Here is a 26,918-nt window from a genome sequence, read left to right on the forward strand (position 1 = left end):
AAGTTAAATACAACAAGATACAATGATCAACCTGATGTTTCCCTGAGGAGGCATATAGAAGGCATGTAGTGCATCACTTGGTTCTGCACCAGCAGCCAGTTCTACACCAATGGCATACACAAGCCAGCTGGTGCCCTGTCTAGGCAATGAGTTTTTCCAAATATTTGAAAAGCAAAAGCTTCGAACCTCATATTTTTAATTGACTTGTTTTTTAATTGAAACTGACTTGAAAAACAAATCTCAAATCCCTCTGATTAAGTTTATCATGACAAATCCAGATTACCACAATGGACAGTTTTCTGCTTCAAAAGCACAACATCATGGGTTGGTGGTGTGGAATAAAACTAAGCATCTCACAAAATTGTGACATTTACCTCAGATAGTTGCAGTTAATATGTTATGATGAATTTCAAACTAAATAGTAGCTGAACAATACACTGCAGGCTTTTTGAACACAAAAATTATTCATAGGGAGCTACAGCAATTATTCCAGTTCCAATGACTTACAAGCTTTTGTAGAGGAGACTGTTCAACCTAAGAACTGGCTTGTCACATATTTTTATTCTGACGCCTTTAAGTGTGGTATTTTAAACAAAAGGCAGGTAAATTTATACAGATCACCTATGAATCCACACCCAAACATTATGGACTTTATATGGATTGTCCAAAGTGCCCTAAAATTTTCTTAGTAAATAAGCATCTTTGTAGAGACAGGACTTGTATAATTTTGCTTTGCTGTCAGCAGCAGTGGCATGGTGGTGGTGGTAGCAGCCACTCCAAGCCCTCTGCCAGAAACAGGGGATATTTTTAGCCCTTTTCCTCTTCTTCAGAGACTAGTCTTACTAGCTTACATCTAGGATATTTTTTTGAGAACACTAAGAGTGGCAAAGAAACAAGAGCAGAAATCACAATTCTGGTAGCTGATGCAAATGCGGCTGTGCTTTGATTACCTGTTTTTACATGCAAAGTTGTAAAGTTCTCAAGGGGAGAAAGAAAAATAATCAATCCACCCCATTTTTTGAAAAGAAGTAAAAAAAAATCAGGCAATGATTTCTCTGTCTTTTATACCTGAAATATCTGTTAACAGATGAGGTCAGTGCATCTATACAGAAATTTAGTTTGGACATGTCAAGTCTCAGTCAGATTTCAGGGAGCCTGAATTCTGGCCTGGTTACAACTGATACAATATATTTTTAAGCTACTACCAAACATGAAGGAATATGGAAAACAGCAGTTCCAGGGAAATTACTTTACTTTCCTTTGCATAAACTTGAATTCCATCAATCCATGTCACCAGCACATTCCCTTATTATGTAATGGTTTTAAGCCTAACCAGCTTAATGAACTTAGCATCTCTGGTCAATCAATATTGTCTTTTCAAAACCCATTTGCAGTAGTTCAGACTGTTTTTATAAATCACTTATTCTCAGAGTTTCACAAGTCTCTTTTCCTTCTGGAAACACTTTGTGTTAGAGCCTAAAATCCCTCACAGTTAACACAGAATAGACTCATGCTGCTGACAATCTCTCAGTTCCATTCTGATGTTACAGGTTAAAAATCAGTGTACTGAATCAATCAAGTGAATTATCTATTTACAAAGCAGCTCCAAAGATTCCTGTTTACTGTAGGTTTATCACAATCTGTCAAACTACTGAAGTCAAACCAGACTTAAAATCTGTCCTGGAGATGTGTGAAGTTTGTGTATCTGTGAAAAATAGCTCATGAGAAGAAGGCATATTACTGAGGTAATCTGAAATGTGCATCTGCCTGCCCATAACAAAAGCAGATTTAGACTCTCCATCCAAGTTTAAAATACTACATACCTGATAGATAATTAAACTGCAGGGAAAGAGAGCAAAATAATTTTTATTTGTTACGTTTAGCTGCTGACAGTATAGAATTCCTCCAGTTCTTACCAAACTAGTTACTCAGGGTTAAGAAAGAGTGGAGGCACCGTAAAACTTTGTTTTTCCTAATATATTCCTTTGAAAATTTTGAAAAAAAATATTGGTTTACTGCATATGTGTATATATATATATATATATATGACTGTATGCATATATATGAATGTGTGTTTGTATATATAAATGTGTATATATATGTGTGTGTACATATATATATATACACATATACACACACACACACATACATACATATGTATATATGTATGACTGAGAACAATGTGCAAGGGTCATAGTTTTCATGGAAAACTATCCTGAGAAAAAGTTGTGAGAAGTTAATGAAGCATGAATAAAGAACCATCAGATAGCATGGCTAAAAAGCAGTGTTTACAAGGATGTCTTAGGATGATTAGAAACACTGATGAAAGAACATTAACAACAAAGAAATATCTAAAATCATATGGGAAAAGGAAATAATTCAGTTTCCCTGTTAATGATGTAAAAAACCCACTTTTATTAATGTAGAGTAAAATATTTTGTCAGCCATAGCATTTCAATATTTTAAATGACATAAATACAAGAACAGATGAGATCTCCTCTCAGTTCTTTCTTAGTATTTCATATCTGCAATCCAATTATTCATAATCTAAGATGAAGGCAAAATTTTCAAGTAGCTTAAAACCATTCAAATTGTTTCTACCAGCAACAATACACAAATGTTTGCAAAGCCAAGAAGAAATCTGAGAAATCTGACAACAGAGCACCAAACCTGGTTCCTCACAGGTACACATGGCAAGGTAAGTGTAGAGTGCTACTTGCACTCTACTGACACTCTGGCTGAAGACATCTGCTGGAGGAATGGCTGCAAAGATATTGTTCACCAGGAAGGAACAGAGTTCCTCAAACACTTATATAATCCCTGATCCTCTGGACATTGAAATAGGATCCAAGCAAGTACAGGTCATTCAGATTTCCATCTAAGCTAGTGCAGTATTGAACTGATTTGAAGCATGTAACTATTTCCTAGCATAGAAAAATGACTACATGATCCCACATTTCATTTCCATGGCTCTCCTAGGACCTGAGGGCTCCTGGAAATCAGCCCCAACAGAAGATCTTCCTGGGAGAGGATGCTCCAGACCACAGGTTCAGGGAGAGACCCTGTAGCTTTTACCACATAAGCACTCTCTCCTGACGTCTCAGGAGTGCACTTGGTTTTATTCAGTTATGTAAACTACGAGAAAATAGCTCTTCACTCTCCATAGCTTGAAGACAGGGGACCTGAAGAGGTTTAGTTGGACAGATAGAGAAGCCAGCTTCCAGCTCCTATAGAAAGAAATCATCCAGCCTAAATATGACCACTCTCAATACAGACAAAGATATCTACTTTCTCTCCTTTGCACGTACATTACATTTCACAAACTGCACTACAGAGGCAGAAAATGATGTTTGAGCTAGTGGAATAATATGATATTTCATATATATTGACTCAACATGACAGTATTTGTTTTCAGTTGAGACAATCTGTCTGATTCAAATGAGTTCAAGCTGAAAGACTAGCTGATTTAAAAAGACAGGGAAAAAAAGCACTGTGGCTGTCTTTAAATGCTGAGACAAGTAGGAGGGTCAAGAAAAAGCAGCAGTGATGGATGAGATGAAAACAAGAGGGAGTTATTATAAAATGGATTTAAAATAAATAGGCACATTACTACCTGGGGTCTAAAAAGAAAAATCTCATCAAAACCTAATGATGTTCATATTTCTGAACTAGGCACAGGAGAAAAAAAATTCCCAGTACCAACTTCTTATCAAATATTTGCCAACACAAGAAAATGACAGCCTTTAGTTTTCAGAGATCCAACTTTGCATAAGCAGCTCAGAAAGACCTGAGAGATAGTTGTCTTTATCAAGAAAGGTAATATAAATTACAGTTCTAGGTTTTGAGCTTACACATATATATTTGTAAAAATGTGCTAAGTGCATTAGGGGCTGAACAGAATATTATGAATGATGCTCTGTTGGATATGGAGAAAAACTGTATAGCAGATTCCCTCCATGTGGAGAACTTTTCTTTTTCCAGAAAGAGTTAATGCCAGGAGGTCCTCAGCAGGCAAACCCTCGGAAGAAAGGGTGCCTCCAAAATATTAAGGCTTGGAAAGGAAGATATCAGATTAGATGAATTCAGGCTGAGAACGGACCAAGATAAAACATTCAATTAGCCTGCAGCCTGACCCCACAGACTTCCAGTGGTGCTTGAAACAGATGAGCTGTCTTTGACAGTCACACCATACAAAAAGACTTCAAGGAGATGTACCAGGAACAGAAAGTAAAAGCTAAAAGCAAATCTTGGCAGCAACAGAGGTTACCAAGTAGTTTTGAGTAAAGAAACATTCATTAGCATCAACAGAGACTTGATGGAAAAAGAAGAAAAGTATGATATTGAATTGTGAGGATGAAATAAACCATAAAGGCATATACACAGGCACAATGCTGTGGTGTAAATAAAATCACAGCTTTCAGTCTAATGAGTGAAAATGAGGTAAGTCTAAATAGATAGCATCTAAAAAATCCTTAAGCATCATCATCTAGGAACATCCCTTGGGAAGTGAATGCAGCAGGACTGCTCCCATTTCTTCCTAGGTCCAAAGGTCAATAATCAAAAGCTGCACTCAGTTCATCACCTGCAAGCTATGCAGGGCATTGACCTGTGCTCATACAAGACCAAGTGCTCTGAAGGCCTGAATGATCTGGGCAGGAGGGGCCAATCAACTTGACTGCCCTGAGTCAGTAAAGGTAGGACTTTAGCCACCTTGTGGCTTAATTAGAAAAAAATCCCATTGCCTTTTTTTCCTGATAAAAGTCTTGATCATTTGAAATAAAGACTCAATTCTTCCCCATTAGCTTTCATCAACCATGTACTGCATGAATCCAGTTTTACAATAGATCTAGCATTTCATTACAGACTTTGATCTAAGCTTTGGCCAGAGAACTTGCAAGTAGCATTTCCAATTATCAGCCCTCTTCTATGTCCAGAAGAGAAAAACTCCCAAATCTGCAAACGAATCAGAAGCCTCTTCACAAAGAGAAGAGCTAGTTTCATAACCTTTATTTGGTGAAAGCATCTCCTTGCCACCAAATTTGGCATAATCTGATACAAAGTTCTGATGAGATGTTTTATAACTTCCTCTCTCTGATAGAGAAAATCTTCCTAAGATGGTATGTTCATCTTACGGTAACGCCATTACTTACAATTAATTTCATACAGGATGTTTTCTCACCAACTTGAAATCTTAAGAGTGAAATCAGAAAGATAGTATCTAGAATCTGCTCTAGCATTGACTAGAATATTTTAAAAAAATAAAAAATCCTCAAACCCATCAAACTTCCAATAAACCAGCCCACTGCAAAGCCTTGCAGTTCTTTAAAGCAGAGAATAAATCCCAAATCACTGCTCAGAAATCTCTGTGGAAATGTGACAACAGGTTATGGCTCTACATCTCTGCAATGCTCTGAAATAAACATAGTTCAAATAACTACTCAAACAAATCCATGTTTTGTGATAGGTTAGGTATGCTGAATCTTCAAAATATAGATTGCCTTTTTATTCAGTCATGGACAAATCAGAAGAATAAAATCCAAAGTAGCATTTAGAAAATGAACAGGAATTTTCTCAGTGTCTCCTTTAATAGAGGAAAAAGGAACTTAAAAATAATCAGCAAGAGGCAAGTTCAAAAACTGTAAGTAATATTACTTTCTTCAACCTCCACTTAAGCTGCTGAACCATTATGTCCCAGGATATCCCAAAATTTTATCTTTTATATACAAAAACTTCTGAAATTAGTTGAACTAAGTTATGGAAGTTATTCTAACAACATTTTTTTTTACAATTGCAAAGGCATAAACTCCTGTTTAAGAATTCCCTGAGTTGCAGATCACTGAGAGCTGGAAGGACAAGCTGGAAAGTCACTTCTATATTTCTCTGATTCCATATTTCTTTACTGTCACCAACTAGGAACCAGATGCAAGATGAGGTTAGACAGCCTCAAGCCTCATTCTGTATGGCTGCTGGTGGTAGTTTTTGTTTCTGATCACTGAAACTTCCAGTTCCATCCAAATGCTTCATCTATTACCTGTTCATCAAAATTAACTAAAAAGTATGTATTTTTTCGTCTGTTCTTATATGTGGGGGGATTTTTTTCCGTCTTCACAATATTTTTGTGTATATTTTGGAACAGTTTGGTAGAGTCATGGAGTGTATCATCCCACAGACTCCCCTATTTCATGGCTTGTTGGCTTCTGCAGTGGGCTGTAACAGCCACAGATGGATAACATGAAAGCTACTTTTGGGTATCTATGGAAACAAATAGCTTAAGTCTGCCTCAGGGTCTTCTCTTCAGATCCTTTGCCCATGCTAGGAAGGGGCAGGGAATTTCCCCCACTCTCCAAAACAGAGAGGAGAGAAACGTGGCAGCAGGTGCTGGGAATGTAAATGGGGAGCTGAGGTAGATGAAAAGGCAGAGGAAGGAGACAGATGCTGGAATTCAGAAATGAAGCAAGAGAGAGCAGGACTAAGGGGAAAAGCAAATACAGATGAAGAGCAAGACTGTCCTTCCTATAGCTTCATTCCTACGTAGCCTGTTTAGCAGGCTCCACTGTGTATTCCATACCTTAACTAGTTCCATACATTTCCTAGCTCACTGGTCTCTACCATCTGTTTGCCTGCAGGTCTGCGTGGATGTGCAGGTTGATGTGAAAGGAAAAGGGAAATACAGAAAACTCAGGTTTATTTGTTTAGTCCTGACAAGCTGATCCTTGAAATGTCATGTTGAATTACAAGTGAATAACTTTTATTTTAAGAATATCAACACATTTTTACTGAAGCTCACTGAGTTTTCCTCAAATTGTGACTTCAGAAAACATTTCAACAAAAAAAATCTATTTGTGTGCTGCTTTATTTGCTCTGCAGTTATTAAGGTTTAATAAAAGCTTTGGGTAAAAAGCAAAATATCCAGCTACCTGTTCAAATCCACAAGGCAGCAGACACTCTGTCCTGCTGCTGAAAGCCAGAAAATACAACCACAGGAAGCCCTCCCTGATTCCCAAACATGGCTGCTTGTCTTCCTGAGCACCTCTTCTCTTTTCAAAGCTCTAGACATCACATTCCATCTGGCTAAGTCAGTCTGTGTGACACCTCCTGATCTCTTGCAAATCTTGTATGACCAGTCACAGCTCAGCAACTTGCTCAGCTTTCAAAATAACACATACTGTGGGTACTTGCCATATGCAGATAACCTGTGAACAGGCCCAAGCTACTTTCTTGGGAATTAGGAGTTAATGAGAATGCCAGTGCCAACAAATCTCAGCTGAAGGCTCCAATACTATACATCAACAGTTAACATTTATTACACATGGACATTCATGCTCTATGTGGGTAAAATAATCATTGGAGCAAGGGAATTTATCATCATGTACCTCAGTCATTCACCATCTGAAACTTAGTACAGTATTTAAACTCCTTGAACACAGTCAAATCAAGATGGAAAAACACCTGTTGAATAATTATCTTAAATGGTTTAAGTGCAACATCTGGCCACCCTGCAAGTGTGCACCTGCCTGAAATTATGGCCAGAAGTGCTAAAATTCAGCCCAGGATCAGCAAATTGGCTTTTAGTAAATAAATATAGTATAAACTTAAATTCTGCTATATCACATCCTGTCTTACTAGGCTTCATGTGTGAGAAGGAGTAAACTGCCAATTTTTCTGTGAGACACAATGTGATAAATGGATAGTGTGATGTAGGCTCTGGCGAATGTTAAATGTGTGTAATAAGGTTGAAAGAAGTTCTGTTAAGCTCTGGTGTTTTTTATTTAAATTTTGTAATGTTCAAAGTTGATCTGAGAGGAAGGATGGAGAAGGAGCTGGGTTGGAAGAGTGACACACGTGCAAGTGTGGGGAGGGCTGACTTCCCAAGAGTAAGAGTAATCCTTATATCTGCTTCTCACTAGCAGATATAAGGATTGTTACAGGTGTGAGTGGTGTGCCCCTGGCTGCAGCCAAGCACCCAGCACTGTCCTTTTTTCTTTATTCAGTCCCTTGTTGTGGTTCAAAATTTAAAAGTTTTTTTTAATTTTAAAAAACTTTATAAATTTAAAAAGGTGAGGCATCGTTTCTCACACACAACGTACCATTTACATTCTAGCTTGGCTTTTCAGCTAGCACCAACATACATACAGAGGGAAATGTAGGGGGGGAGGTGTTTGCGCACACTTGTGTGTGTGCCAGTTTGCTTACAGAGAAACATCTACCCAGACAAGAGAAAAAAACCAGCAAGCATATCTGTCCCAGAACGGGGGACAGCACCAAGAATTCTTTGAGTATTTGTCCAAGTTCCCAGTGGTTTCACTACTGAGGAGTTTTGTGGCCCTCATCAAATCATCTAGGGAACTACAGGCCCACCAATTTCACCTCAGTTCCTGGGGAGTTGATACAGCACTTAATCCTAGGCACATTAAGGATAAGAAAACCATCATGAGTATCTAACCAAGAAAAAGTCATGCCTGAACAACTTGACAAACTTCTAAGATGAAGTAGATCTACCTGGCCTGGTAGATGAGGAAGGAACAGCAGATATTTTCTACTTGGACTACAATAAGGCCTTTGACAGTGCCTCCCACAAGATCTTCCTAGAGGAGCTGTTCATACAGGGAATGGATGAGCAGACAGTGAGGTGGACTGAAAACTGGCCAGGCCCAGAGGCTGGACATCAGTGAGTCAAAGTCTAGTTGGATGCCAGTGACTGGCAGTGGGGCACAGGGGTCAGTGCTGGATCCTGTTTAAGATCTCCATTAATGACCTGGATGAGGGGCAGACCACCTTCAGCAAGTTCGTAGGTGACACACCTGGAGCACTCAGGGAGCATCTTATCAATGTAATTACTGAAGGGAGGGTCCAAAGACAACAGAGCTGGGCTTTTTACTGGTGGCTAGAGACAGAACCAGAAGTAAGGGGCACTAGTTGAAACGCAGGAACATTAGGAAACATTTTTTCACTTGTGACAGTGACCAGGCACTGGCACAGGTTGCCCAGGGAATATGCAGAATCTCCTTCTTTAGGGATATTCAAAACCTGTCTGACACAGTTCAGGGCAACAGGCTCTAGGTGTCCTCACCTGAGCAGCACAAGGATCATGTGACCTCTAGAGCTCCCTTCCAACCTCACCAATTCTGTGTCTGGGAAACAAACCAACAAAACCCCCCAAAACTAAACAAAACTGAAAAACCACACTTAAAAAAAAAACAGAAAAAACAAGAAGAATACTTAGATGTCATTTCCAATCTCTGGAAACGGCACCTACCCACTCTACAAGAGCATCAAGACATTTTCATTCTATATTTCCATGTGTAGGTGGCATAATTTACACAAACACACACACATGCACACACAGAACTGCAGAACTGAAAAAGAAAAAAAATCCTCAGCAACAGGCTGACATTTTTATCAAAATTCTCCCAGAGATAAAAGTGCACAGATTACTCACTTTCAAGGATTGCACCTGCAGAGAGGCTCCTTTATATCCCAGTATCTCTAACTTCATGCACAACACAATCCCATCAGCCTAAGCCTACATGCTTCAGCTGCATCTGGCCAAGAGCAGCCTCAGTACTTTCCATGGATTTCAAAAGCACTTATATGCAAGAGCACAACCTGCATTTTGGACACCTTCAATCCAGCTACTTCATGCTGAAACCTCCAGACAAACGGAGTATGTGATCAGTATGAAAATTTCAGCAACACTGTATCTTGCTACAGCATGTTTGGATCTCCACGGGGTTTAAGGTATCTGGAAATTCAAGATAATTTATGAAGGCACTAAATCCATACTCAGTTCTAACTCCTTTTCTTGGGTTGCCATTTAGTGATTTCTATGTTGAATATACTCACTTCACTGGCAACCAGATTTTATTATGTTTTAATTATTACTTCATCTGTTTTTTCAGGTCTTGCTGGATTATTGATTGCCATCAGCAGAAGATTCTTCCAGCCAAATTATGTCTCCAGCTATACCTGAGTGACTCTGCTCAATTTAGTTCAGCAATTGGGACTTAATTAAAAATTCTGTTAAGAAGGTGCTGGCCAGAAAAGACTCATCATGGTAGAGTGGCATTCACTTTGCAGCACTGATAGGAACATGAACTAATAAGAACTTTTTTTTCATACTAAAATGAATTGCCTGGACTCTCACTAGAGAGTAGGAGCAACTGACATAAAATGAGAATCGTATCAGTGAGCAGATCTGTTCTACAAGAATTACTCTCTTCAGTCAATCACTTTCCAAATTAAAAACCACATCAAATAAAGGGAATCTCCTTTACTACATCAGAATATATAATTTAAATCTACTTACCCTGCCAGAGACAAACTGTATGTAAATGCACCCAAAGTTATTCAGAGAACTGAGAGAGCATGAAAGTTTTCATTGTGTCCTTTCCAAACAGGGCCATTTCTTTTATTTTGACCTTTAATCCATTGCTTGGTTAATTTCTGTTCTTTGTGTCATTACACACAGTGCAGCTAAATGCTTTTTTCTACACAGAGAGCTCAAACTACCCTTTTTTAGGCTATTATATCACCCTAAATTTCAATTACATTGAAACATTGATTTTGTAGCACTAAAACAATGGTGAGAGTTTTATTTATATTTATAGTCTGGTTTTCTACCAGGGATATGTCTAGTAGTTCCACAAGAGCAAACTAAGAAAAGAAGAGTATCATCATAAATCCCGTAACTTTCCTAGGCTGGCCTGAACTGGAAAAATTTCATAGGTCAAAATGATTGGAATAAATACAACAAAATCCTCAAAGTCTGAAAAACTTGGCTGAAAATGCTAAAATTTGAAAGACCCTTGAGTTTAAGATTTTGCTTTCAGCATATGCTCACCATTATTTTTATCTTTCCATAGATAAGACAATCCTATGCTGAATGCTAAAACTCTTGAAAAGAGAGGGATGAATATGCACTCAAAATTAACTGGATTAAAAAAATTCCTAATTATCTCTTACATACTTCCTTTTCTCTTTTTAAAGTCACACCTTTTAGCTTGATTAACCACTAACACTCAACTGTAATTTTTAAGTAAAATAACTAACAAGATGTCACTAAAAAGATTACATTCCTTTCTATGTTCTATAGTTACAATTTGAATTTCTTTAAGATATCATGTTTCCAGTTATCAAAGAAATTATTTCCATGATCAGGCAAAATAACACAAAGCAGGATTTTAATCAAAAATGCAAACTGCAATGCAGGGCAAATTAATAAGGCAAATACATTGGTTTTAATAACTTCAACAACAAATGCAACTGTAATGCTCAAAATTTGCAAATCAAGCTACTCTGCCACCAAATCCACTGACACCTAATAATAAATCCTCCTCTCCTCCACAATATTCCTTGTCATTATATGGTAATGCCTGGTGGTCACTATCATTATCTCTGCTATTATATAGCTTTTATGAAAAAATAAGGCCTAAAGGGAAAAAATTTATGATGCTTCATTATTTATTCATCTTGATTTTTAATCTAGATTCCAAAGAGAAGTTCAGTTTCTGATTCAAAGTGTGTTGTGGTTAATGGAAAATATCCCTTTGGTCTTGCAAGATTATGCCACAGGCTTCAAATTGCCGCTTCTCTTTATTGTTCTTGCTATTTCAATTTTGCCTCACTATGTCTATGCCATCCTAAAGTGTCAGAAGAATCAATTTTATTTTATTAAACACTCACCTCAAACCACTGGCCATGTGACTGCATTTTGAGGATGACACAAGGATCTGGTTTTGAGAGGGCATCCCTGTCTGATATGCCTTTGCATGCAACTCGCAGCTCCACTTTAGTCAGGCATGGGCTGTTAAAAATTCCCAGGGTATTGGCTGCTGATTCATAGATGTTGCTCATTTTCTTCATTCCTTGCTCTGAAAGAGAGAAAAAAGTTCTATTAAGGATGGTGCACACACAGTTCAGCCCCTCCTTCCACACAGAAGCCAGTGTGAAGTTCTGCTAGACAGTAACAGTGAATGAAAACCAGAGCAGGAGGGAGAAATAATAAAATCAAAGGAATACCTATAGTAAAAAGAAATAATCATCTCATATGCTGAGAAGTAAGATGAGTTCAGAAGGAAATTTTCCACCTTGTCTCTGAACTCTGGGGGAGCTGTGACCTCGACTTCCAGCTCTGTTTCTGCTTAGAGCCACATTTCCCTAGCCCAAAGGATAGATAGACAGAATGGTATTTCCAAATTTCTTATGGTTACACCTTAACAAGTAAATTAAATTTGTTCAGCTCTCCTCCAATCTACTTTTATTTCCCTCTATTTCTTCTAATGAGTATGCACTTCTTCTGGCACAAACTTTTGGTACAAATGCCATAAAAGGCCCCTTTCATAATAATTAAACCCCTGAATACATTTCACTGTTTCCACACTTAATGCAGAAGATTACCTGCCTCCATTCCTAAGCAAGTAGCCAAGACTGATGTTCTAAACAGAAAGGCAGGATATTTATGCTGCCATGTCTTGTTGTTACAGTGTTTGCTCTTTTGGGTCAGGAATCAGTTACCTGAGCACAGATACCTGGAATAACAGGGACCTCCAACCCTTACTTCATTATGAAGAACACCACCACCAATCTTGTAGCTCAAGAATTTCTCTCAACAGAAGCAACAAAAATATTTTAACACAGAGCTTACTAAAACCCCCTATATGACCATTTTTGCATCAAGAAAGAATATGGGAACACTCCAATTTGCTCATTTGCTCTGAGCTTCACAGTCTGACCCTTTAAAAATCTGCTTCCTAATACATGGATTAGTGCCTTCATCACTTTACCCCATACATAACAGCCACAAAAAATGAATCTCATACTTTTAGCAGGCAGATTTGTCTTGCCATTTTATCAGTAAGATATTTTAGTGTCTGTTTCAAACCTTTTCACTGTCTATTCCACACCACTCTGTTCTCAGAGGTTAATGAGTTTTGAGAACTGTTTTGATAAAAATTACATTTCAGAGATATGGAAACAAAAGTGAAGTTTTCTTTCCCCAAATCTGTTAAAAATAAACTCAAAACCCACAAAATCGTGCCTATCCAGTTTTCCTATGAATTCAAAAGGTAAAAAAAGGAAGGTTATTTCTCAATTCAGAGTAAGGGGAGTTGGGAATAGAGTGTGAACCTCTAATACATACAGACAAATTTCAGGAATGTAAGTCTGTATGATGAGGCAGATTATCTGCTCCCCTGCCAGAAGGGATAAAAGCTTGTTAACAATTTAAAATTCTTCAAATCTATACAACAACTTAGTATATGATCATGGATCTGCTGTGACTACCCCATTCAGATATAAGTGAAGTGAGCCCAAGTGGACACCAACCACTCTCTGAACCTCAGGCTTTACAGGCATATTTAAAATGTAAGCCCCACCACAAACACAGTGCCTGACATCCTAAGATCAAAACAGTCACCTTCAGCCCCTCCCAGTTACTTGCAAATATTGTCACCTAAACTACAGTTCCTTGGGTTTACTGCTAGGAAAGAAACATGACTGAGAAATTAGGCAAAACTAGCAAACACATGGAAAAGGTAATGATATGGGGCTACGCTATAAGGCAAGGGACTGGAGAGACTGTTGTCTAATTATTCATCATTTTGTAATCCCATCTCCTTCAGAAAGCTGCTCAACCAGCTCATCCCACACATTTACAAGACATTTTTACATGTTGCCCTTTCCAAATTGAAATCCATTTGAAAATTGGGTTAATTCTGTCTCATACACATCATACATCATTAATAAAATGTCATCCTTTGTGCAGAAATAGGCTGGTGATTTAATTAAACTGGATGATTTCAACACTGAAGAGAAGAGGAAAAAGTAGCAGAGTGAGGGGGAGAGATGCATTTTTCTTCCTCCTACAATAATTATATATTGGTTTTTCAGAACAGCAGGTAAGTATAAAAATTATATTTCTTTTTATCACTACAACTATTCTTTCAGCTTTTGCAAGTTCTAAATTTATCAATGGAAAAGATCAAGCCACAGCCTTATTCTTTTGTCTCATTATATTCCTTCTTTTAATATAATCACCAGCTTGGGCTGTTGTGCTGATGTCACATCACCAGGAAGCTGGAGGCCTGGAAAATAGATTTTTGAGCCCACTGAAAGTGGCTAAAAACAGTATTGTTTTGCACAAACATAGACAAGTTAGATTGCATAAGAAGCTTTTTGTCAATTAACTACGTAAGTTATTGATGGGGGGGAAAATTATTCATTTTCCTCTGCTACAAACTCTTTCTTTCTCAGTTCATTAGAACCTTGTTATTCCTTCAATGTCCACACAGTTTCAAATTCACTGAACAAGACCTGAACCCATTAGATGAAAGCAATAACACAGATACAAAAAAGTGAAATAAGTGATAGGTCACATATTTCTAAAGTTTTCATTTCATCATTGCATACATTCTCTCCTATTTCCTCTGGAAAACAGGAAGGTGGTGGATCATACACTTCCCACACAGATTTATTAAGCAGTGCTAGACTGAACAGAATGGGGAAGCAAAACCAGGCCTTCTGTTTTCACCCCTCCATGGTGAAACATCAAGAAAACAGTACTGACTAGAAAAAAATTAAAACTGCACTATGCTGAAATTGAAACTTATTAGGCTACAAACCTCCACCCCAAAAAGCAAAAACAAAAATAATCCAAACAAATACAAAAAAAACCCAAAACCAACCAAACAACAACAAAAAAACCAACACCAAAGAATGCATCAGCTACAAAGTAAAAGTGAGAACCTTGAAGACAGATCTCTGTCTCCAGTGTCTCAAACATGTTCTATATCTGGCATACTTAGGGCTCATTTACTAGAAGTAAATATGCCCTTTTTACCTTTCTAAAGAGATTCATGGCTCAAAGTGATCTTACTGATAGATATAATGAGATGAGGAATTAAGGACATGAAGCCAAATTCTTGTCTGTAGTACCCAGTGAAAGGACAAGAGGCAAATAGCACAAACTGAAATTTAGGAAATTCTGATTAAAGAAAAGGAAATTTTTTTACTGGAAGTTTGGCTGAACACTACAACATGCTTCTTGGAGAACTTGTAGAGTTCATCTTTAGAGACATCCAAAACTCATCTGGACATGGCCCTGAGCAACCTACTTTGAGTACAGGCTTAGAATGGATGATCTGCAGAGGTCCCTTCCACCCTCTTCTACTCTGTGACTAATCAGTAAACAATCAAATTATAAACTTTTTAGGGTACAGATTGTCTCTGCGATATATTATTGTACTAGTTGATTATTTGGGTCTCTTGGCTCCAAAGTCATGCAGAATATCAAAATATAAACATGACCCAAGCATTTCTGGTACAAAATAGTGCCACAAAGGCTCCTATGTGTAGATATTTCATTAAAATCAAAAGCACACGAGTTCAGAAAATTGTGCCTGCCTAGGTAACTGGATTACAATGAAAATCAGTATTACACATTTGACAGCTACATCTTTCTCTATTCAGGGGCACTAAATGGCTTAAAAATGTTCAGTTGTCTAGTGCCTACAGAAGGAATGATCTTTGTGACACAGAATACAGCCAGTACATGTCTCTCTCTGGGAGCTAAAAGACTTGAATTCAGATCACACAACCAGATCCAACTCATTACAAAATGGTGATCCACATAACCTCACCACAAACTCAGAACCAGGCTTCTTAGATTCACCATGAAATAAATCTAAGATGCTATCTGAATTCAGATTTCAAGTTTACTCCATTGCCCACAGTGTCATTTTGCCCTTCTACACACCCACAACATCCAAAAAGGTTTTCTGCAAGTTGTCTGGGTGAAAAATGAAGAGATTGCTCTCTACGGCACCTTGGAAGAATCAGGGAAACATTCACACACAGCCTCACCTTCAGTTCAGGTAATAAGTGAGCACCAAACTCACAAAAGCAGAAAGATGCTGAGATTAAAAGCAGTAACCAGTGTGCTTTGCATTTACAGAAAGGTCTTGTTATTTATAAACCCGTACTCCAGACCAGACTACACACAAATGAATTTGGGGGTTGCAGGTTTCTCATCACCCTATCTTGAGAGCTGTGTCTGAATTATTTTACTGGCACTTTAGTCATGAAATGAAAATTAGCTAATAGCATCTGTCTGCTTCTGCAGAAGTAAACAGCAAGAGTCTGCTCCTGGAAAGGTAAATTATGTTTGCAGTATGTACACATGGCAGGAAATACTAATGGTAGAGTTACATGAAATAGGAGTGGTGAATAAGTGCCTCCAAAAGAGAGCTGCCCTAAAAGCACTGGATGTTGTGGCACTAGCTGCTGCCTATGTATTTATACTTATAAATTTTATATGGGAGAGACATTTAGTATTCCAAACACATGAACAGCTTAACTCTCTAGACAGAAAGCTTTGTACCTACAGTTTCTGGATCTTTCAGGGGTTAAAGTCTAATAAAAGGAAGTATAAAACCCAAGTCTACAGTTAGAAGCTTAAAACTAATAAAACTCAGATCAAGTTAAACAAAATATAGTAAGAGCAAGATTTATGCTGAAATTATGTTGGGTGTTCAGGCAGCAGTTTTTAAAAGTTCCTCTCTTTAGTAACTTGTTCAGCTCCAGCAGAATGTAGGCCATGGACCCCTTCAGGGAATGACAGTAATTGAGATAACTAATTATTTTTCTTTAAAAAAAAAATTATGTAATTGGGAATTCCCAGTCTCTAATAATTACTGTATCAGCTGTTGGCACCAAGACTCCCTTGGCTGTGAAAAGCAAGTCCAATCCTTCACATTCAGCTGTAAATAAAGTTTTGTACAAATGAGGAAAGGTGGGAATCCATCAGGAGTTCCTGATTCAGCAAGTTCATTAAATTAATATTCCATGTGCTTAATCAGGAGCTCACTAAGACACCTGGCTTGCCCAGGTCTGAACAGAAACCCCAGCACAGCAGGGAAAGCAGACCTATCTTTATTATAATATGTATTAAGTTTTTTCATTGTGTCTAATCTTTGTTGCTGCTGTGGCCATTGCCTTGGCCATTCTCTGTGCATCTCTGGAAACTGCTCATGAACAATCAGTGCTATCTTAAAACAGAGTCATTCAATTACTTATCTTTGACCATGTTCCTAAACTCCTGGTTTTCAGCCAGATCTTAAATCACTACACAAGACTCTCAGCCTGTTGGCATTAAAAAATTATCCTGGTCAACATCGATTATATTATAAATTGCTACAAAACTGTAAATAATCATAGATAATACAAACAAAATGCAAGCTGACAAAATTAATTTTAATATGAATTATTAAGTAATGAAAAGTCAATAGGTTAAGTAGACCCCTCCACAAGATAGTTTGTGCAATTAAAAATACAATTTTGCCTCCTCCACTTTGATTATCTGACAACTATTAACGAAGATTTATTTGAAGTTACACCTACCAGAGTCTGATAAAGGCCTTTGAAAAATGAGCAATAAACTCAGTAAGGAAGTGGGATCTGGAGAATCCACAGCAATGCTATGGTGAACAATGAGACAGATCTGATAATACAAGTAATCTATTTGGACAGAAGGGGAGAAGGTTCAGAACAAAGTGCCAGCAGTGTAAATGAAAATATACAAACACTGACAGTTCAAAGGGACTCATTACCATAGAACCAACTGTTTCAATTATAAGGGGGAAAGGGAAAGTCACTGGAAAAAAATTGAGACAGCTAATGCATGACAAAACACTGTACAAAAGTGTGCTGCACCTATACAAACAACCCCATTTCAACTGAGAGAAGGAAAATCCCCATGATATCTGGAGCACTGGGAGTTGCTTGAATGTGCCCAGTTCTGGATGCTCTGAGTGGCTCCCATTGATTTCCAACTCAGTGCAATGCAAAGCATCTGTAAGAGTCAGTGCTAAAATACATATATTTTATTATCCTACACTGGCAGAGCAAATCTAGGATTTGCCCTTACTCTTTTAGCATGTAACTAACGCTATGAGTCATCTCTTACTTCACAGAATTCCCACTGTCTTTCTTCTTACAATGCTGTAAAATATGCAGGGGAAGAAAAATCAAAAAATACACTGATACAAAAAATAGGAGACTGAACAAATACAAGATCAAATAATCTTCATAAGGATAAATATGGACAATTCCCCAACTAAAAAGCAGTCTCAATGCTTTTTACTGGAAAAGCAGCATAGATTTTTTTTTTCCACAGAATTAACCAAAATCTGCTTCATTTACATTCACTGGATTTGTACCAGTCAAAAGGAGTGTGCCTCTCCTGCAGCAAGGCTGGATTTCAGGCTGGCTACAGAGGGTGTGTATTCAGTCTTGTTTGTAAAATGACACCTTCTAAGACAGTGTGTTGGTTTAATAGGATAACAAAATGTATTTTATTTGGAACACTGTGGAAACTAGAGAGAAAACAGACTGGCTCATCTGTATGCTGACACATAGTAACACACACAATTGTCCTCTTATCCAGTCTTGTTTTCTTAAATATGCCTGTCCAAAGCCTCCACTTGCAAATCAATACTGTCAAGCAAAAACATTAAATAGCTCAAATTTTCCTCTTCCAACTCATGAAAATGGCATATTTTACCTTAGAAAACATTAAAAAGGTGGTTTTGTTCTTCATTTCATTTAATTTCTATTTGTAAAGCAATTAGAACTGATGTTCTACAGCCCTTTCTCAACATTGTAAAAGTTTAAAATGTATTTAAAAAGCAAGAAAAAGAAATGCCAGCAAAGTTCACACTGTTCTATACCATGACTCCTGGAGCTGATGATTTATAAGCAGAACTGAATAATATGAAACCCCAGCAAAATTCAGGCTGCCACCAGTAAATTATTTGCCTGCTGGTTTGGGTTTTAGTTCTCAGACTCTGGCTTGAGTCTGTGCTACTCTTGAGAGAATACCTGAAGCACAGGCAGCTGTAAGAGCAGGGATCAAGCATCGATACATGGAAAAGCTCAGGACCATTGAATCCACTTCAAACACTGAGGAGTCACACGCACACACAGAAATCCCAAACCTGCAATATGCAAGCAGTTTGCGAATGTAAGTGACATGTAAGCCTAGCAGATCAGAGAAATGTAATTGAATCTCTCTAATCAATGATTTCAAGGCTACTATCACGTGATACTTATTTGACTGCTTATCACTAAAAGCCATTACGGTTTTCTTAGGCTTGTCATTTCAGTTTGCTGCTTGCACTGAGTGATACATCAAATGAAACACAGGAATAGAAGTATATTCACTATGAGGATATGTGTTTGCTGCTTTCTTAAAATTGCTTCTCCCAGTTAGGTATTAGAGGGAAAATAAAAGTGTCTTAGCAAGAAACAAAGCTTTACAACATAGTTACTTATCCAAGAATCTTGAATAATTGGATATTGCGCTATACTTCAAAGAAAGATAAGCCTGGAACAAAATCAAATAATGCCAGTGCTCTTAAGGTGTAGCAATCAAAATTCTGATATCAAATAAATCCAGCTGAGAACCTTCAAAACATGTTTGAGAACATGTCTGAGGCAAAATAATTCTTGAAATAATTAGACAATTCTGAACAACATCTCTACTACATTAATCCTTGCCTTATCATCTGCACTTGCACAAAATACATTTTAAATTAAAATTACCCTTATCCACCCTGCACAAGCATACTGTCTATCAGCTAGAGGAGAATCACAGAACTGTTTATGTTGAAAAGACCCCTATGATTGAGTCCAGTTGTTAACCCAGCAGTGCCAAGTCCACCACTAATCCATGTCCCTCAGCACCACATCTACACATCTTCTAAGTATCTACAAGGACACTGAATCAACCACTTCCCTGGGAAGCCTGTTCCAGTGCTTTATAACCCTTTTGGTGAAGAATTTTTCTCCTAATATCCATTCCTAGTGCAACTTGAGGTCATTTCCTCTTGTTGTATGGCTCATTACTTAGGAATGAAGCAGCAAGTTGTGTTCCTCAGATATACTCAATTACACCAGAGTATGTATATAAACACATGTAATGCCTGGAAGAGTTTATCCATTTACAGATGTAACATATTGCAAGCTGCTAATTTTCCTCAACAGATGGCTTTAGTGGCTCTTCCTGCAGCATGAAAATGATTCTACAAGAGAAGCTGCTTCCTGCTCCTGATCCAAAGACAGGAACACACACAGAAGAGCAGTGAGGAAGGACTTCCCATTTACTGTTTAGCTACTGCATTTGCAATACAACCAGAAGGTACACCTGCTGTAAGCTGGCTCAGGGTTTCCTAGTACTGTGTGAAAAACTGGATTTATAGATTACACAGGGGCCATGTTGAGCCCAAAACTAGGACAGAGCTTTAAAGTCAAGTTGCTCTGTCAGGAAGGGAAGGAGAAGAAGGAAGGGAGCAATGTATAGTGCTGCAAGCAGCTGCTCTCTCACTTCATATTTGCTCCCTCAACATGTTTGACCCATTTCAGCAATAAGCAGAACTCCTGAATGGCCTCTCCAGACTCTGACAGACAAGAGCAAGCTCCCCATCCTCAGGGGGTTTCTGGGCAATGAGCACATTTACCTGATGGCTGGAGCCAGTCCTGAGCTCATTCCCTTCGCGACAGAGGTTCAGGGACAACATGTTGGGGTTTGTACCACTAGCTAAGTTAGACCCTGAGCCTTCCTTGCCTTCTTGACGTTTACTTACTTTCTATTTTCTTTCCAAAGTCCTTGATCAAATATTTGAAGAGTCACCCATGAGACTTAGCCATGTGAGCCAAGCACGCATTGCCACTGTCTCAGCTAAATCGGCAAGGGATATGATCACATTGCAGCTCCAACTGCAGGCATGAGAAGAGCCAAGACAGCCAAATTGTATTTATATGGAGAGTGTTAATTTCTTTCCTACTTCCATTTCTACTAGCTTATTCTGACTTTCCTCTAGGAACTTATAGCCTACTCCATATTGGGAGTATTTTGCAATCACAGCACCACCATACCATGATAGACTCAGTCTCTGAATAAGCCAGTAGCTATTTTTGGTATCAAATTGATTCACAAAAGAATTGCAGCATGCTGTCAGCAAAAAGTCCTACCAGTGCCAAATGTACCGCTGGTGCCAGTGCCGTGCCACTCCTCTGCTGGCGTGTCCATGCTTCCCAGGAGCTGTGCTCTACTGAGCTACCAAAGATGGGTCCTAACGCGTCAGGACACAGCGCAGCCTCACAGAGATCCTAACCTGGGCCCTGGAAGCAACAGAGCTTTGTCAGCAATGTTATAGTAGACCTACCGCCTTCTGACACAGTGCCAAGACTTTGGCTAAATAACACTTTCAAAAACAAGCTCTAGAAATACAAGCCACCAAGAATCTTCAAGAGTTTCTCTCCCTCGGAAATTCTTGCGGAGTGAGAAATATCCATGTTGTCAATCAGCAATAAAGATGAGAAGCGAGATACTTGGAATATATTTTATAAAACTTTGTCTGACATGAGGTTGTCCTTTAAGCACTTCTAAGAGGAACCTAGGAGTATAAATAAGAGTTATGTCTTTCTTTTGAAATCCTCATCGGTCTTTGTTAGCATATACTGACAACAAAAGGGCAAAACAAAATTCAGCTCTTATAGTGATTACAGAGTTAGAGGTAGAGGGAAGGGGTTCTCAGTTCCTGAAATGATGCACACAAAAGAATCAGCTCACATAATCAGTATTGATGGGCGTCCTACTGCCACCTACCATGCACAAAACACGTGCTGGTCTTGACACCACTGCCTGGTAGAACATCTCATGAAATTCACATTAGGCAAGCAATACCCTTAAGATTTAGGCACATATTGCACAGGATTCCACCTACATTCATCTGTCTTTAAAGGACAAATTTATACAAAGTGCAATAAAGTCCATGAACGACCCACTGCTAACAGAGAGAAAGGAATGCCTATAAGCCAGAAGTGATGGCATTCAAGGGAGAGGAGACACAAGAGGCTGGTATTGAAGTCCCAGCCAGATGTTTCCACTTCACAAATGCAATCACTATGGTCAAATTATCTAAAGCATAGTTCTGTATGAATTGGGAGTTGAAAGTCATTTCCAGGCTTTCTCTCCAGACCTGTAAAACTCTTAATTCCTTCCCTCACCTGCCCTCTACTATGATTGCTCTTCAAACAGAAATTTATCTACTCTCTTACAATGTTTGTTGAAGGCCAGTTGCAAAGCATCAGGGACATAAGGAATGGTAAGGCAGAGTCACCACAATATTTCCTAAGAGCACGGAAGAGTAGAACTAGCCTCATATCCCATCATGCCAAAAAGGAGTGTTGATAACTAAACTTGGTCCCAAATATTCCATGAGAGATGCCACAAAATTTAAAACATGCTAAAACCTGACTGTTGCTAAGAGCACAAAGCAATGTCTTCCTTGTTAAAGTATTTATATCTCTGTTAACTCTGAATGGATAGCCACTGGGTTTCTCTATACCTGCATATATTTAGAATTAGGAAAATGCATGTTGGCAGTAACCAAAATGCAACTATACCAACAAACAATACTCAAATCAATCTCTGAATTCTTCAGTGATAAAAGGCATTTCCCATGCACTGTGTGCTTATCTATGTCTTATTCCTGATCTGCATTGTTCCAGTGAAAATAGATCAAATAGTCAGAGATATTTTTCACAACTTAAAAATAATTATAATTTCATATAATTACTGGTCTAATGTGTGAACATGTTTCAATGTACACAAGTATAGGGTAACTCCAAAATGAAGAGATTTAAAAGGCCTTCATAAGTATAGAACCCAAGATCTTAATTTTTGCTCCTCTTAACTAGTAGAAGATTTGGTTTTTATTTTCTTTTCTAATGTCAACAAATCCCTTAGGTAAAGGTGCTTGGAGAGGAAACAATCAAGCAAAAAGCCCATAAAAATTAATAACAGAGAACATGGGTTATAGTAAATGCATGTCCTCACAAATCAGCCCACCCAATGCATGTCCACCAAAATCTCAGTGACAGATGCCTTTGTAATTTCTTTATGGTATCAAATCCAGCCTTGGATACCTGTGGAAAAGATGTACTAAAAATATCTAAAACATTTTGAAAAGATATGGACTTCGACAAGAATTTTGCTGTTTCAGTCATAAGCACTCTTTTCCAATTACAAAGATTACAGCAATTCAGATCTGACCCAGTGAACGATGGATGACACTCTTTATGCTCTGGAGTCAACATGAAAATTTTACACCTATAATTTCTGCCCTCTACAAAAATTGGGTTATACAATAATGAGGTGCTTGACTGCTGTTGCATTAAGTCTGTAATGAGACTGAATGCACAGTCACACCATTTAGTGTTTTAAATTGCTTCAACTTCAGAGTAAATACATCAACAAAGACCGAGCTGGGATATTAAGATAGAGCAGTACATCAAAATATGATGCTAACTTGCTGATGGTTACATGAAAATTATTTCCGTATTTCACTGAAGAATTCTTCAAATGATTCACTTGTGTAATATGTTATTAAATGAAGCACATAGAGGCATCTTAAACATTAACTTAATTGAAGGTAGGCATAACACAGGCAAATATTTAATACTTGCTGTAGGAAAACGTCAATTCTTCTCATGAGACTTTTACCATAAACTAAAAAGCCTGACATGAATTACATATCCTATGTATGCTAGCTCTTAATTTTTCCTTTTAACAAGAACATAGGCATTTTACAATATGCTAAGAAAACTGTCTCCGTCAAATGATTACTGCAGCATTTCTTATTTAGCTACTTCCAGAGTGAAATCTCAGCTTTTTTTTTTTCCATTCCTCCCCTTTTTCGGCCTCTGAGCATCCATGTTCTTTCCATCTATGGTAAGTAACCTATGACCATATCAGACTTCTGTCAAGAGTATGCTTTCAAGTGATAGGTTGCCCAAGAAAATTCTCAGAGCAGTTTGAATATACCTATATCACATTTCCCAGTGACATAACAAAGGAACTCTTTCTCAGTCACTTCAGTGTCTGACAAGTGCTGCAGTCAAATTGCACTGGGTCTTCAACACAGTTAATGCAGGCCAATTGTCTAATAAGAGTAATTTAGGTTGAGAGGGATCTCTGGGATTTTCTGTTTTCCATCCTTCGCTCAAAGCAGATCTGGTTCAGGTAAGCTCTGGCAGTATCCAAGGATGAAGATCCCACTACCTCTCTGGGCCTCTCTTCCAGCATTTGACCACCATGCATCTGACAGCAATTTATTGTTCGTTTTCCTTGTTAGAGATTATTCCTGCTGCCAAACATCCTACCACTGCTCCTCCAAGAAAACCCTCACTTCACCTTCTCAGATGACAGCATTAAGATCACATTCCCTTAGCCTTCTCCTTGTGACACTGAACAAAGCTAGGATCCTTCCAGGACTCCCCCCCTTTGACTTCGCTGACTTAGCCAGCTAGTGTGTCAGAAGGTCTGGTTAACTCAGTTAAAATAATTTAGGACTAAAAAGAGGAAAAGATCACTGCAATTTCCTGCATGTTATGGGCAGAAGACAGGGTGTAGAAGACCATGGTTACATTAAACAAGCAAGCATACTCCAGCTGGGACCTGCATCCATAACTGGCTTTTCAGAAAGCCATTCGCAATGACAACTTTGGCTGGTCAAATTCTACCTACAAAAATGCAAGCTCTTGAACACCTCACTTACACACTGCCTACAGAGTAACTATTAATACAGAGACAAACATCTTTTATGGGGGTGCAGTACTTCCCATGCATTCCTTCAAGGGACACTCCAGAAAGGTTGCACAAATTATTGCAAGTTGAGTCTGATTGTTAAAATGATGTTTCAGAGCAGAAAGGTGGCTTAATAGAATACAGGGATAAATAGGAAGGACTGTCTGAAACCTTATCTTTCACTCCTTGGTATTTGGAATTCTTGAATAAGTCCTTTCAATCAGTGAACACATTTTGAACTCGGACAAATGATATTTTGAGATTTTTTTTTTCCCCCCCTTAGAATTTTGTTCAAAGATTGTACTGAGAAAATTAAGTATTTAAAGTTGCTTTTACTTCCTGACTGTTTAAAATGGGTTCTAAGTTCTGTCTGCCATTATTATCAAATTAAAGCTTTAATTAAAAATGCTGTGCAATTTTAAGGGCACTATGCTTTTTTGTTTCCTCAGCTTATCTATCTGCTGTCCAGTACAATTAGTATTTCTTATTATGTGAAATTTAGCAGTCCGCTAGAAAAATTTCTGTCTTAGCTTCAACCTGCTTCCAAATAGAAAACACTTTGTATCTGCCCATTGCATGAAATTGTCTAGAAAAATTAAAAGTAGTTTAACTTACTGAAACAGACTCTGGTAAAGCCTTAGTTTGTTATCAATATAATGGGTTTCTTAATTGCCTCAGAGACTGCAATTTTTAACTTGCTGGATTTTGTGTTTTCTGTTGGATGCTGTCCTTGCCTTTCCCCAGCAGCTAAAGCAACAACCAAAGAGACAGCTCAGAGAAGAAGCTGTATTTCCTATTGCCTTATTTCCAATATTCTCATCATCAGTTTCTTATCTTTAAAAATTGCTGCATGTTTTGTATTTTTCAAAACAATAGCCTCAAACGCCCCTAACACTAAGATAAAAGCTCCAAGATATCAAAATCTACTTTTGTTGTCTCCATCTACAAACAGAGAATACTACCCTTAGAATTAGACAGAGGACCACACAAAATTTTTCTGTCAAAGAAAAAAACCAGAAAATGCTACCTCAAAAACAGCTTTAAGTAAGGAAAAAAAAAATAGTTCTGATTATGCTATGTTTAGTCTAGCAAAGGTTAAAGGCCCCAAAATCATCTTTTTAATCTGGCTGCATGAACACTCAAAATATTTTGTTCAATATCACTCCATTTCTCACCCACTACTCAGGCATTTTGATTTTTGCCATGTATAAAATAATTTTATTTAAGCTGTGCCATTTGCAGAGGTGTGTTTCAGGAAATGCTCACCCTTCATTTATAATGACCTAAAATCAGGGAACCCTTGATATTGCCCCTCAAGCACCTACAGGCTGAAAACTCCTAAGCTGACACAGCACAACCCCAGGTGGGAGGAACTCATCCTTGTTCTGTCACTCCAATGTCTTCTTCATTTACAGTAAAACACACAATAGTGCATACAAATACCAAACAAATGGGTAAGCTGCATTGTTTACCTACAGCCAGCAGCCAGCCAGCTTTTGTGAGAGCAAACCCAACACTTCACAGGAAAGAAAATACCATTTCAATGTAGCCTGGCTTACCCATTTGTCTGACATGATCTTATCCATTCGAATAACGCAATTTGTTTCGTCCCAAGAGGGTGAAGGAGACCACCCAAAGAGTAAACTGATTGCAACCACCCCAATGCAGAATGCCAAACTGCACCTCAGCTTCTCAGCCACCAACTTCTGTGTCCAAGGACCTGACATTTCCAAACAGCAAATAACTCAAAGAGCACACTGTTCCTCACTTTTCCTGTTAATAAGGATGGAGTGATCCTGCTTCTAATCCTGGCCTGATGTTATTGGAAGACCAGGCTGAGGAAGCCACTGATGAGATGCTACACTTTGTTATGTCATTCTAGTCTCTGTCCTTTCTAGTTGTAAGCTTTAAGCTTTATTTTCCTTTACAACTCATCTCAAATGTCCCATCATACACAGCTATCACTCAAGGTCAAGCCACACAGAGACAGGCAAATCCCTCAGAAAATTAAGTTTTGGCTTCATGCAGAACTATGACTATCAGAATTCAAACATTTGGGTAACAGTTTATGGTGGAAACGGTGTGGAAAATAGGAGAGACATATTTGTTGGTGGTTTGTTGCACTACAAAACTATTAGCACTGCCTTGTGCATGTCCAGTTCATTCCAACCAGTGCTCAGATAAATTCACAAATGCCCATATACCCCTGTCTGATTACAGGCAGACCACAAACATGCCCATAAATACCGTGTTTATCAGTGACCCAGAGAGAGGA

The 26,918-nt window shown here is 38.2% G+C and overlaps 1 protein-coding gene across 2 annotated transcripts in view; it reads right to left on the minus strand.

The window, feature by feature from the left end:
* CPNE4 (copine 4) overlaps positions 1 to 26,918 on the minus strand; it is a 224,686-nt gene that overhangs the window by 164,697 nt on the left and 33,071 nt on the right. Inside the window, exons 2-3 of one of the 2 annotated variants that reach the window (XM_015620104.1) lie at positions 21,025 to 21,174; positions 11,683 to 11,870 (exon numbers count right to left, since the gene is read on the minus strand). In XM_015620104.1, the coding sequence (XP_015475590.1) occupies positions 11,683 to 11,870; positions 21,025 to 21,082 (246 nt within the window). In that variant the 5' untranslated portion in view covers positions 21,083 to 21,174. The remainder of the gene's footprint in view (positions 1 to 11,682; positions 11,871 to 21,024; positions 21,175 to 26,918) is intronic. The other variant, XM_015620105.1, reaches the window with a different exon arrangement.

This window comes from Parus major, chromosome 2 (assembly GCF_001522545.3).
Source record: "Parus major isolate Abel chromosome 2, Parus_major1.1, whole genome shotgun sequence".
Classification (NCBI taxonomy): Eukaryota; Metazoa; Chordata; class Aves; order Passeriformes; family Paridae; genus Parus; species Parus major.